At 36.3% G+C, this 13464-nt stretch overlaps 1 protein-coding gene across 1 annotated transcript in view; it reads left to right on the top strand.

The window, feature by feature from the left end:
- Nucleotides 1-13464, top strand: part of GABRG1 (gamma-aminobutyric acid type A receptor subunit gamma1) — a 69983-nt gene that overhangs the window by 33980 nt on the left and 22539 nt on the right. Inside the window, exons 4-5 of the mRNA XM_012743043.3 lie at nucleotides 12229-12449; nucleotides 13353-13435. Of these exons, the coding sequence (XP_012598497.1) occupies nucleotides 12229-12449; nucleotides 13353-13435 (304 nt within the window). The remainder of the gene's footprint in view (nucleotides 1-12228; nucleotides 12450-13352; nucleotides 13436-13464) is intronic.

Genomic DNA, 13464 nt, shown 5'->3' on the forward strand with positions numbered 1-13464 from the left:
TTGTTGCCATAAAGCCCCGAAGGCACATATGGGCCCTGCATGGATGGGTCCACCGTGTACTGTTTTCAGGGTGCTAGGGAGCGAATGGGAATGCAGATCTAAGGTTATGAACTACTTTTCGAGAAACGTGACTTAAAGAGGATGGGATAAGAGCACGGGGGAAGCAAAGGTAGGGGAAGAAAATCAGAGAAATAAGGGAGGGAGAGAGAAAATGTAAGACCATGTCAAGAGAGGGCCATTTTTAGGATGAAAAATGATAGAAGCGTGGTACTCACACTTTATCTTTTACGCCTAGAATACACAGTGATTTTTATTACTATTTGAAGGATGTTATTAGCAACAGCAATATAACCAACAAGCATTAATAAAAACAAACCTCGTGATGTTCTGTTCCAAACCCAAATAGTCCCATTTCTGTGAGTCAAACTACTGCATCTCTTTGCATTTTTGCATTGGTAGCCAGGCTTACCCTAACAGAGCACCACAGACTGGGTGGCTTGAACAACAAACATTTATATATTTTTTTACAATTGTAGAGGCTACAAGTTCAAGATCAAGGTGCCGACTGGCTCAGCTTCTCCTAAGACTGTCTCATGGACTCACAGATGGCCACATTGGCCAAGTGTCCTCACTCGGTTTTCCCCTGTGTCCGTGCACCTCAGTGTCTCTTTGTGCATCCGAATTTTCTCTCCTTACGACAAGTCGTAATAGATTAGAGCCCGCCCGAAAGGCTTCATTTTGATTCAGTCACCTCTGCCAAGGCTCTGTCTTCGAATGCAGACACACATTCTGAAGGTGCCGGGGCTCAGGGCTTCCACACATAAATTTGGGGGTGACACGATTCAGCTTATATAGGACATCCAAAGATAATTCTCAAACACCTTCTTGAAATTCTTCCTCACTTCATTTATTCGGTATTTTAGAAGTCAAAGCGTCTTTTTATTACAGGCCTTACCATTTTATTTTATTTTATTTATTTTATTTTATTTCAGCATATTACAGGGGTTACAAATGTTAAGGTTACGGTAAGCCTTACCATTTTATATCTAGAAAAACCTTCCCAATATGCCTAACGATCTCCTGTTAGGCAATAACCTAACCTACTTATTCCTCTGGCATTGTGGCCACACTCACCATCAGTTTTTCTCTTATTCTAGTCTGAGGTTCCCATGATTGGCATTAACCATTACAGCCATCTGCACCGAATACTGCAACCACGGAGTTTTAGCCACACCATACCTGACATGTTCGTTACTTTGATGCAACCAATCTGAATCGGCTGTGTTTAAATTGGATTTGAGAAGAAGATGATGGGGTGTCCCCAGTGGGGGTGATTTAGGTGTTGGTCTTCAGTTAGGGGCTAACACTCAGGATAAAGTCAAGGCAGGAGCCAAATCTTTGCCTGGAATTAGCCAGGACTCTTGTGAGGTAGGAAAAACAGCCTTAAGGTGAAGAGACAAGAAAGAAGAATGACTATCAGACCTAAGGGAACACATATATTTAAGGACTTGAAAGATCGAAGTTGGCAAGGAAATAATGACAAATCAGTGCCACAAGTTTATTTTAGCATTAACTCTGCCCAAAACAAGTTCCTACACAACCAGTTGATTTTTGTAAAGAGAAAACATTATATATATATATATATATATATATATATGCAAAATAAGGTTAAATTTTTAACATTATGCAAATATGAGATGTCGTAATGTAATACACTGCAAAAATGTTAAGTTTTCTCTTTAGGAGAATATTAAAATGTTTAGTTTCTAAGTTTACCGATGCCTAGAGAAAACAAGCCTGTTTGAGCATATGGAAAAATCTGCAGTTTTTCCTAAATTGCATATTTTTTTGTTTGGGGATTTTGTTTTCAATTTGCATGAATTCATTAAGTTTAAAATGTGTTCATTAAAATAAAGAGAGAGAGAAAAAAAAAAAGGATTCAAGGCTATATTATTCCAGAAGCACTTTGACAGGAATGGCTACCAAGAGGCTTCTATGATTATCTTCCTGTATAAAAAGATTCATGGTATTAAAGGTTAGTTTTCCCAGTGAGGAAAATTACACAGTTATAACCCTGGACAGTGATAACTTAAAAAATACTGAATACATTAAATTGCTATTGAAACTAGTGATACTAAAACGTGAAACAAATAACAAAATCTCTATGGAACACTTGATAGTGTTTATTAAAGAACAGCATTGTCGTGCTAGGAATTTAAAAGCAACAGGTTACAGAGACTATTTTAACTAAACAATGCAGAAAAATTAGAAATCACTTTTCATAAAATGAACAAAATTGCTTTGAATGTGAGTGTAATCAAGCAAGCAAATTGTGTAATTAAGCCAGGAAGAGGGTAGTTACCCCCTTAAGTACTCATATAATTTAAGGTATTGGTAAGGAACAAAACTAATGTGTTGGTTTAACTTTTAATTTTTTTAAGTTAGCCAAAATTTGTTCGCTACAAAATATTTGTTTCTTTTAAAGCTTAGCTACATAAAATAACATCTCTATAGATTACTGAAAATACTTAACAGCATCATTTTACAATATGATGTTTTCCTTTCCTTTTTTTCTTACATAGTTAAATAGTTTCAATCTGATGTCCCTATCAGAAGTGGGGTATTCAATAATTGCATGTTAAATAAATGAATGAATCAATCAATATAAATATTTTTTTCTATAGTTTTTGAGAATTTACAGTTAAAATGAATAACAGAAGCTCTGATGAAGATTGGGAAAAAATAGAGTAACTTGGAGAGGCTGCTCAATTTTTATGCATGCTTTGATTAAAACGACCTTAAATATATGCAGAACAAAAATATGTAATCAGAACTGAAGGCAAGAAAATGTTAATAGAGGTTATTGGACTTAAAATGATTTTAACCTCAACTTTTCAGATTTGCATGAGATTATGTGCTTTTTTTCCCTTTTTTGAGTAAATATCTCGAGATAGCAAGTACAATGACTAGCAAGTACAATGTCCAAGGGTGACAGCAATTCTCCAAATCCAGGTCAAGACTAGCGAGAGCTCTAGGATATTCAAGATGATGTTACAGGTGGTTAACAGGAGGCTATAGCACAAGATTAGTAAGTAAAAAAGTAGTTATCATTGAAAATTCCAGGTGTAATCTGGACATGGGTTTACTTGTAGGGACTTGCACCCCCTTATGTAATCCGCTATTAAGAGATTGAAAAATATGGAAACTTTGAAAGTAAAGGACAAGAAACAACTTATATAAAAACAGCTCAAGAATGAGATCCCAGTCCCCATATGCAGAACTTAATTTATATCATTCTAATTGCAAGAGTGATGTGTCACACAGTTCTAGAATATTCTGAAGCTGGATAGATCTTCCTGCTTGCAATTATGATTTGGTCTTGGTAGTGGAGAAGGGGCTGAGGAAGAAGGTGAGCAACTATGGAGAGGACAATTTAAAAAGCATTCAGGAAACCAGCTGGGCTATCCTTCAAAACACCTGCTAAAGAGGACTACAGGGGCCAGCAGTACACAAATAGAATTTAGCACATTTAGCAAATGACCATGTGCTTTCCTTCTGGTCCCTACAGAAATAGTTAACAAAAAGACTCTTCTCAGAAACCTTTTAACAGAAAAAGAAAATCCAATGGCCCTCCTATAAAATTTAAACTAAAAATATTTTTAAAGAATAGAATATGTGGAGCCACAAAAGTTATAAACATAATTATTGAATGGAAATGGGATATTTTTCTCACTCATAACTTTCGTTTCCACTCATTTAAGTGAAATGTCCAGTTATCAAACCGTAAGGTGGAAGGTGGGGAAGGGATGTGGCTAAATAGGCTATTTGAAAATGGTGAGAACTGGACCCGGTGTAGTGACTCATGCCTGTAATCCTAGCACTCTGGGAGGCTGAGGCTTGAGGATTCCTCAAGGTCAGGAGTTCAAAACCAGCCTCAGCAAGAGGGAGATCCCGTCTCTACTAAAAATAGAAAGAAATTAGCTGGACAACTAAAAATATATAGAAAAAAAATTAGCCAGGCATGGTGGCGCATGCCTGTAGTCCCAGCTACTCGGGAGGCTGAGGCAGGAGGATCGCTTGAACCCAGGAGTTGGAGGTTGCTGTGAGCGAGGCTGATGCCACGGCACTCACTCTAGCCTGGGCAACAGAGTGAGACTCTGCTTCAGAACAAAAAGAAAGAAAAGAAAATGATGAGAACTGACTTTCAAGTCTTTTTTTCAATTTTATCTCATCAGACTCATTTTGATAATAAACTCCTGAGACATGTGCCTTGTATTTAGGTGTTGTAAAATTATTGAGAAAACTGGGACCCACAGAGAAACATTTCCGCGTGTATTTCTTCCATTGCAAGGAACACATTTCTCCACCACGCCCCATGCAATTGGTTCTCACATTCTATAGGTCCATCTCTCTCTTACTTTCTCCTTCCCTCCCTGCCTCTCTCTCTGTCACTGCTGCCTCTAGTTTTAAAGAGATAAACCTTAGGCACAGCTTATGCATATCAAAGAAACCCTTCTTATTACTTGTACTATATTAACTGGAAACAGTCGTTTCTCGCCAAGCATATTAACTTGAGGAATTATAAAACAGCAAAATCTTGGCAACAAGATACCTTTGTTCCTATCTAGATAACTGACCTGCATGTGCTAATGGCAGAGAAGAGAAGAATTTTAGTCTTTGTGGCTATGATTATTCGTAATACTTGAAGAAAATGCGTTTATATTTTTTAAAAAAACTTAAGTTTATTTTCTTGGTGTGTACAATATTTTGAAGATTGTCGCTGTGGTTTAATTGTTTTTTATTTCTGCACATTATGCTAACTTTTTTTGTCACTAGATAATATAAAATTAACTTCTAGGGATGGGTTTCATACCTAGGAATTGGGCTCTATGGAGGTTATACTTATTCATTCATTTATTCATTCAAACATCTGACAGTGATAAAAAGCATAGCAATGGCATTAAAATAAAATATATGTTGAAAGGCAAGTAGGAAATAAGTTACCAAAACTATTTCATTGTAAAAATTGCAATTGTAAATTATTGTAAAATTGTAATTGTAAAACTATAAATTTCATCTCTCTAGTTTACAATTTTATGCCTCATATGAATGACCTGTGGATATAGGAAAGGTTAAAATTGTGGGGTATGTGGTCGGAATTTCTTACGTATGTATGGTACGATCTTACAAAGTTACTTCCTGGTATCTAAATTAGAACGGAGGAAATCGAGAGTGAATTAGAAGACAGAACTTGAAAAAATAATAGTCATTGGGCAAAAGCAACTTGCTTGCGTTTAGAAAGCAAATGAGATCTTCTATTAATGGATTTACATTTAGCTTTCTTTGCTTAAGTGAGAGACTACCAAATATATATTTGAATCGAATGAAATAAAGGTTTATGAAAACATTTCTGATTTAGTAAAAATAGTAAGCTCAGAGAAAATTTCATATGTTTTTGTATAATTATTTCTAAAATTATTTCAAGGGTATATAAAATCTCTCCACATAAACTAATTCAGTGAAATGCATTACCATTTTGCCTGCTTGCCTTATTTTAAATAAAAATCATATTATAACTGTGCTCAAAATCTGTCAAATATTAATGTTATTACCAAGAATGGCTCCATTTCAAGTCAATATTGAATATCAGCAAAATGCATATTTAAAATAGCTTTAAAATACTAGGTGAACACATATTTTACTTAGTTGAGTGCCTCGTTGCACATGTACAACTAGTATTCTGATGGTTTTTCATTATTTTCTTGTAACTCCACTGAATAAATCTTATGTCTTCAGTATAGAAGGCTTCTTTCTAGATTTCATGATTACTCAGTTGAAGCTTGGAGTGCACAGAAAGAAAAAGAGACAACCTATAGATAATGGATTTTTAATACATTATGTCCACTCAATCGGGAAATACAGAGTGAATTTCACTGAGAGGTAAATGGAGCCAGAGATGGGACAAAATGACAATTGTGTAGATTTGCATAGAAAACATGAGATGGAGGAATATGTTTCTTCCTGCCACAATTAATTTTCCATTTTCCCTTGTCTAGAAAATAAACATGTGGATAATTTTTGTTAAGGCTTTCTGAATCCGTGAGTGCCCATCCCTACTATTATAGCTCTGCCATTGTTAATTTTGTGTGTCAACTTGGCTAGGCTCCAGGACCAGTTGGCTGCTAAGCAGGACAGGCAGTGGCAGCAAAAACACCCGGTGGGCCGGATAAATGTCCTAGGCAGACGGCATGTGGCCCGCTGGCCATAGTTTGAGGATGCCTGCTCTAGAGGAAGAAGGGAGTCTACCTTTAGGCCTCCTTTGGATTGAAGACTGAAACATCACCTCTTGCCCAGTTCTGCAGCTAGCCTCTCCTGTAGATTCTGGACTTGCCAACACCCACGATAGCTCATGAGCCAATTTTCTAAAAAGCTTTATTTATTCATTCTCTCTCTCTCTCTCTCTCATCTATCCATCTATCCATCTATCTATCTATCTATCTATCCATCCACCTGTCCATCCATCCTATGGGCTATGTTTCTCTGGAGAATCTTAACTAATATTAATACCATGTTTCCCCAAAACTAAGACCTACCCATAAAATAAGCCCCAGCAGGATTTCTAAGCATGTGCGCAATAGAAGCCCTACCCCGAAAATCAGCCCTAGTGATGGGCGTGGCTATGAAAATCAGCCCTAGTGGAGGGCGTGGCTATGAAAAATCAGCTCTAGTGGTGGGCGTGGCTATGGAAATCAGCCCGAGTGGTGGGCGTGGCTGTGAAAATCAGTCCTAGTGATGGGCGTGGCTATGAAAATCAGCCCTAGTGGTGGGCGTGGCTATGAAAATCAGCCCTAGTGACGGGCGTGGCTGCGCAGCGCATCTGCACAACCCATGCGTGTCGTCGCGGAGCGGGAAAGAACATGAGCAGCCCTTCTCATCTGCCCCGTGAGAGCTCTAGTGCTCCACAGGAGAGATCGGGGCCAGTGGGTCTAAAGGAAATAGAGTCGCAAGACATTCAGGATGGGATTCGGGGTTTGGAGAGTGAGGATGATGTTCCAGAAGAAGACGACTTCACTCTATTGGAATCAATGGAGATTGTTGTACCGTACTTAAAAACAATAACACATCCCCTGAAAATAAGCCCTAGGGTGTCTTCTTGAGGAAAAACAAATATAAGACCCTGTTTTATTTTCGGGGAAACACGGTACAAGTTCATGAGCGTAACACTCACCCCAGATCTCAAGGTACATATTGCCTATCTTTGGAACCTGTTCATATCCTCTCTATATGATATAACTGCTTAAGGACTGGGAGTTCATTTTTTTATGCCTCTGTATTCTACGCAGGGCTTGGCTGTTCTGTGATTTTACTAAATTTAATCCTTTACTCTTTGAAACTTTGTATAGGATATATATCCAGTGGGAAATGTATGACTCAGCATGATGCAGAAAATTAGCACATGAAGTGTGAACACTTTCAGTTCATATTTCTCATTTCAGCAGTGCATGGATTCAGAGCCGTGGCTAGGTTCCAGAGTCAATTATTGGAAATTTTTAATTTTAGATAATAGTTGCCAAAAACTTTTCCAGATGTAGAGTATCCTGTGTATCTGAGGAATGCCATTCCCTGACATACAGAAAATACACTACCTTTTCCCATTATTTATGGCTTGCATTCTTTTATTGTCCCATTATAATGTGCTACATTTTACTGTCTCTTTCTCCCTCCCTAACATTTATTAATTTAATTCCAGAATATATCTTGAATCCATGAAGGTTGAAGTTTCAGGTTAAATGCAACTTCTGTTATGAAGCCATTCTTAATTTTCCCCAGCTGCAGACAAATCTCTACTGTTTTCATTTCACTTTATCTATACCTCTCCTAAATTTTAGTAATTTCCAATTTGTATTGTGTATTTCCTACCAAGAACGTTCCATTTTCATTTTTGTAAACCCAGTGAGATATAAAATTAACTGGAACACTGAAAGAATATTTGCTAAAAAATTGATGAATGAACACAATCTTGGCGATCTACATTCACTGGCATAAAAACAGCACACAGAGAGTCAGTAGCTCAATCTAGGATTCATGTCTATTTTTTGAGTCTCAGTGTATCTCTGGATGACTTCAATGATTTAAGCAGCTGGCATAACCTCTTTATTCCTTATTTCTTTTTCCATTTGAAAAACAGAATAACACCAAGATTTTTACTTACCTGGCAGTGATAGTATCAAGAAGTTGTTGCTTTTACAATAATTAAGCAAAGTGGAGCAAATACCTGTGAACACTGACCACTAAAGCCATTTGTGGTGTGGATTAGTCACATTCGTACTTTTTTCTCTATATGTGTATAACTCTAGTATGTGATTTATTGCTAATAATGATTAGGTCCACCATTCTGTTTGGGGCACATGATTAGACAGCTTGAAGAGAGTTCAATGCCAGGGTGAAAAGAGCAGATCAGAATCCGCCATATTTCATCGTGAAATTAGCCACCTAACTTAACTGCTCAGGCGGGTCTTAAATTTTGTGTTAAATTTTTCCCATTGCTAGAAAGAAAGTAATATGGAATTAACTAGTACTTTAAAATGTGAGATGCACTACACAGTTGCAAAGCTGACAATATAGTGATAAAACCACACTGCGTGCTTTCATCAATTATAGTCTGATTTGATTAAGTTAGAAATCAGAATGACTCACTTCTCTACATTTATTTATTAATGCTGTTTTTTCAGCTAACTTGCAAGAAGATACAGTAAATTTCATAATGCACATTGGATCACAAATGTTAAGTCCTATGTTCTTTATCTCACAACGTTTATTCTAGAAGCTATGGTATTGTATTATTCTGAGTGAATGGAAGTTCCGTTTCCTGTTTTCTTTGCTTATTTATTATGCAGATAATTATGGCCTGCAAGTAGGGTTATGAAGTACGAGAACACAGTTTGACCATTTTCTGGAAACTACACTAATCCAAATATATAAATAAAATTGGATTTTTGATTACACATAAACTGGCACAGACTTCAATGACTTTCTTATCAGTGAAGCATTTATTAAGAATTAGCAGTTTAAAAGGGCTTGGGAGTATTAGCCTCTACAGAGGTTTGGGAGGATGGATTATCAAGACATATGCCTCGTGTCTTTCTTTTCTTGATCTTAGACTGAGAAAACAATTGTGAGTAGAAAACTTTTCACGCTACCTCAAGATTATCTGCTTAGGAAATCTTTGACCCCTTGGAAGTCATAACCCTCCCAACAGCGATTAGCAACTTTAGGATCAGGTATTTTAAATAAGATCCTGCCAACTGCTGAGCAGCTTTTACTGCTGCTTGTGAAATTCTATCACTAGACAAATTAGTTCTCAAGTGCCACCTTTAATACCCTGTTAGCTACGGATACTGCAGCCAAGTGCACCTACCAAGCAGCTGAGATTCCCTCACTCAACCAATGTTGGATATTCACCAAGGCATAAGCCCAGCAGATTATTTTAAGCAGTCTCTGCTGTTTGATTCCATACAAAAGTCTGACACAATTCTGACTAAATGCTTTTTCCAGTGTCTGCCATAGAATGAGCATGAACCTTCTTTCCATTTGCATATGCTATTAAAATCAGAAAGTCATTTCATTAGCATAAGTTACACTGTTAGACTCTTAATGGTTAATCATTTGTGTCAGGTAAAGAGGCTGCTTGGATAAATCATAATTGATTCCAAAATATATATATACACATATGTATATGTATATGTGTGTGTGTGTATATATATATATATGTATATGTGTATACACACACACACACACACACATATACAAATGGCCTGAGAAACAGGAGGCCAAAATGGGGATTAAAGATAACTTCAACGAAACTGTCCAATAATTTTCCGCAAGGTTCAAGGAAGAGATACAGCAGTAATATGGTACATAAGAATCCATTAGCCCTCCCGAATGCATGCCCTTTTATGTACTATTCCATTAATACTGCTCTATAATATAATTAAACATCTACAGCATAAATAGGCTTCATTACGTATTCCGGGATGTGTGTTGTATTATGACTCAGCTTGAGCTACAAATAGTGTATCACCAGGGTTGTGGCTCCAGAAATTATAAGGCTTATATAATTGCAAAAGTACCTTCAGCCTGTAAATCCACAGCACGGTTTGACTCTATGCCAGCTCGTAGTGAGTTGCAAAAAAACAAAATTTTAATTGTCTCTCTTTCCAAGTTACTCTAGCATGGCAATCAAGACTATGTAAAGAGGCCGGGTGCAGTGGCTTACGCCTGTAATCCTAGCACTCTGGGAGGTAGAGGCAGGAGGATCACTCAAGGTCAGGAGTTTGAAACCAGCCTGAGCAAGAGCGAGACCCCGTCTCTACTAAAAAATAGAAAGAAATTAATTGGTCAACTAAAAGTATATAGAAAAAATTAGCCGGGCATGATGGTGCATGCCTGTGGTCCCAGCTACTCGGGAGGCTGAGGCAGGAGGATCGCTTGAGCCCTGGAGTTTGAGGTTGCTGTGAGCTAGGCTGACACCCTGGCACTCTAGCCCCAGCAACAAAGTGAGACTCTGTCTCAAAAAACAAAACAAAACAAAACAAAAAAAACTATGTAAAGAGAGGGTCAGAATGCAAGTATTTTTGTACACAAGGATCTTATGTCTTCAGATCTATGCAAAACAATGACTGAGAAACAATAGATGCTAAATATATGGATATATTATTGAAGATCACATATTACATCATTAGTGGGAGAATTCATCCATAATTTTATACATATATATTTAATTGCCTTATAAATGTTCATGTTTACACTCAATTGCATAATATCTGGGCCCTTCTTGCATTTTAAATAATAATTAATAGGTATGCGCTTTCAGAAAATTGCAACATTCCTCATCCAAAACAGATGAGGTTTCCCACTCAATTTATTTCTATATTCCAGTCAAGCAAATTATAATTATGAATAAGGATTTGATACAACTTCCCTATTAAGTTGACTCCTATTCTGTTTACCTATTGATCTCCCTGGCATTTTTTTTTTCAATTTTTCATTCATTAGTTAAACTTGCAATAGTACATTTACTTTTTGTGTCAAATATTTCCCTTCAGGTAAACTGGCCAGTTGCTAATATCACATCAAGAGCTAGCAACCAATCTCTCCCACTGCTAGTAGCTTATATAATACCTCATAGTTTTCAATTTACCTTTCATCCTCTTTAAAATCAAAGTTATACACACACATATCTTTTTCACTTTGTTTCTTCCATGGACTTGATTATTGCTGCATTTCTGTTCCCTTAATATTATCAAATACATTTTAATGTTTACAATATGGCAAATATTTTGTCAGGATACAAAGGCAGATAATGCCTTATTACCTGCTCCTAATAGGTTTATCATAGTCATGCAATTTCTCATTTACCGTTACTTGCCGATATGGATAAAGACTTTGCCCCAACCTTGGAACTCACCATACCTCACTGTGACCACAATTATATGCATTTGTTGTGGGTGTGGACTTGGAATTTAGCATATAGTGGCTCAGTTTCCATATCAGCTGCTTATTAGCTCTGTGGTGTGGGGAGAAGTTACTTTACCTTTCTCTTAATAAATGTTGTTTGAGATTAATTATTATAGTAGTACCTATTTCACAGGGCTGTAGTCACGACTTAGTGACATGAAGCATGCAAAACTCTTTGCAGTGTGTTTGGCATGTTATATCATTGCTTAATAAGTTGGTTTGTGATTGCTCAAAAACTGTGGATCTAAATGTTAAAATTAATTTTCAGACAATGGATAGTGTAAGGGCTTTTGGATCATTTGGTGGTTATTTTGCATCTTGATTTTGTACTTATTTATAATTTTTTGTGACTTAAGCACCATGGAAAGGTCACTAGAATTAATATAACTGTTAACATTATGACACTTAGCTTTTATATTTAATGGCTGTATCTTGCATATTACAAAATCTTCAATAAAATTTCCCCCCAAAATATCTAAAAAGGATTAAAGCCTCCATGGAAATATTTTATTTCATTTTACATGACTCATGTAAGCAATTAAAAAGAAAGGTTAAGATAATGTCATATTTTTTCCTCCAAAAAAAAAAAAAAGACTGAGTTTAAATGCTATTTACTTGCAAGAGTTTTATAATATAAAAATTCAAACTTCTGGGGAAAAACATCTCAACTAATGGGTCTACCACTAAGTCATCATTCTTCTTATTTTTTAGGAGTACACAATAGATATAATTTTTGCCCAAACCTGGTTTGACAGTCGTTTAAAATTCAATAGTACCATGAAAGTGCTTATGCTTAACAGTAATATGGTTGGAAAAATTTGGATTCCTGACACTTTCTTCAGAAACTCGAGAAAGTCTGATGCTCACTGGATAACAACCCCTAACCGTCTGCTTCGCATTTGGAATGATGGACGAGTTCTGTATACCCTAAGGTAATATTGTTTTAAAAACTGGTAGTTGCTTTATTTCCCATGCTAACATTTGATCTGCTCCTAAATTTCCCTTTTTTTTCAAAGTTACAAGGTAAGGAACGTGGAGCTCCTTTCGTGTGCTAAAATCTAAAATTGTGAGATATTTCGACAATACTTTTTTATGCTCTAGAAGTCATTATTATGTGAAAAAGGACTAAAAGCAAAGAAGAAAAAAACTCTGGTTTTCCTCCTTTGAGGCAGAAGTGGTTATGGCATGAACATGATGTTTTCTTAACCTGTGCTGCAAATGATAGCCTGAGATTTTTCTCTAGGAGCCCATTCTGCTATAAAATTATAATACTCTGACTTTCAATGGTGTGGCAGAACATCCCTAAGAGAGGATTAAATGAGAGTTGATGTATAAGGTCCAAGTTTATTTAATGTATTGCCTTGAACATATATGCTTATTAAGAATCATCCTTAATGGAAAGATGTCCATAATAAATTAAGAGAAAACGCCACTACACTTACCCAGGTGTGTAATCTATTATTCTGGTGCGTGTGTGCATTTTTGTGTGCATGTGTGTATTTGTTGAGATACTGAAGTATGAATTTTTAAAAGTAAATGCAGGGATCATATTGAATTATATACAGAGGAGTCTTAGTTTGCCGGGGAGGAAAACTGTTAGGGTGTTCATACTCATTTACGAATGTAGTAATATTACCATTTAATTAAGTCTTCGAGAATTTAGAATTATTATAATATTCTAACAATCACAGTTCTTTATTGTAGGCCAAGATCGTATCTGATAATTAGTCAAGACATTTTTAATGCTTAAAATTATTTCTGTTTAATAGAAATAATGAAATCCATCTCTCCATCTAAATAGATTGACAGTAAAATCTATTTCTCCATCTAAATAGATTGACAATTAATGCAGAATGTTACCTTCAGCTTCATAACTTTCCCATGGATGAACATTCCTGTCCCTTGGAATTTTCAAGCTGTAAGTGATAAAAAAAAATTGATAATTTC

This window comes from Microcebus murinus, chromosome 26, assembly GCF_040939455.1.
Source record: "Microcebus murinus isolate Inina chromosome 26, M.murinus_Inina_mat1.0, whole genome shotgun sequence".
Lineage (NCBI taxonomy): Eukaryota > Metazoa > Chordata > Mammalia > Primates > Cheirogaleidae > Microcebus > Microcebus murinus.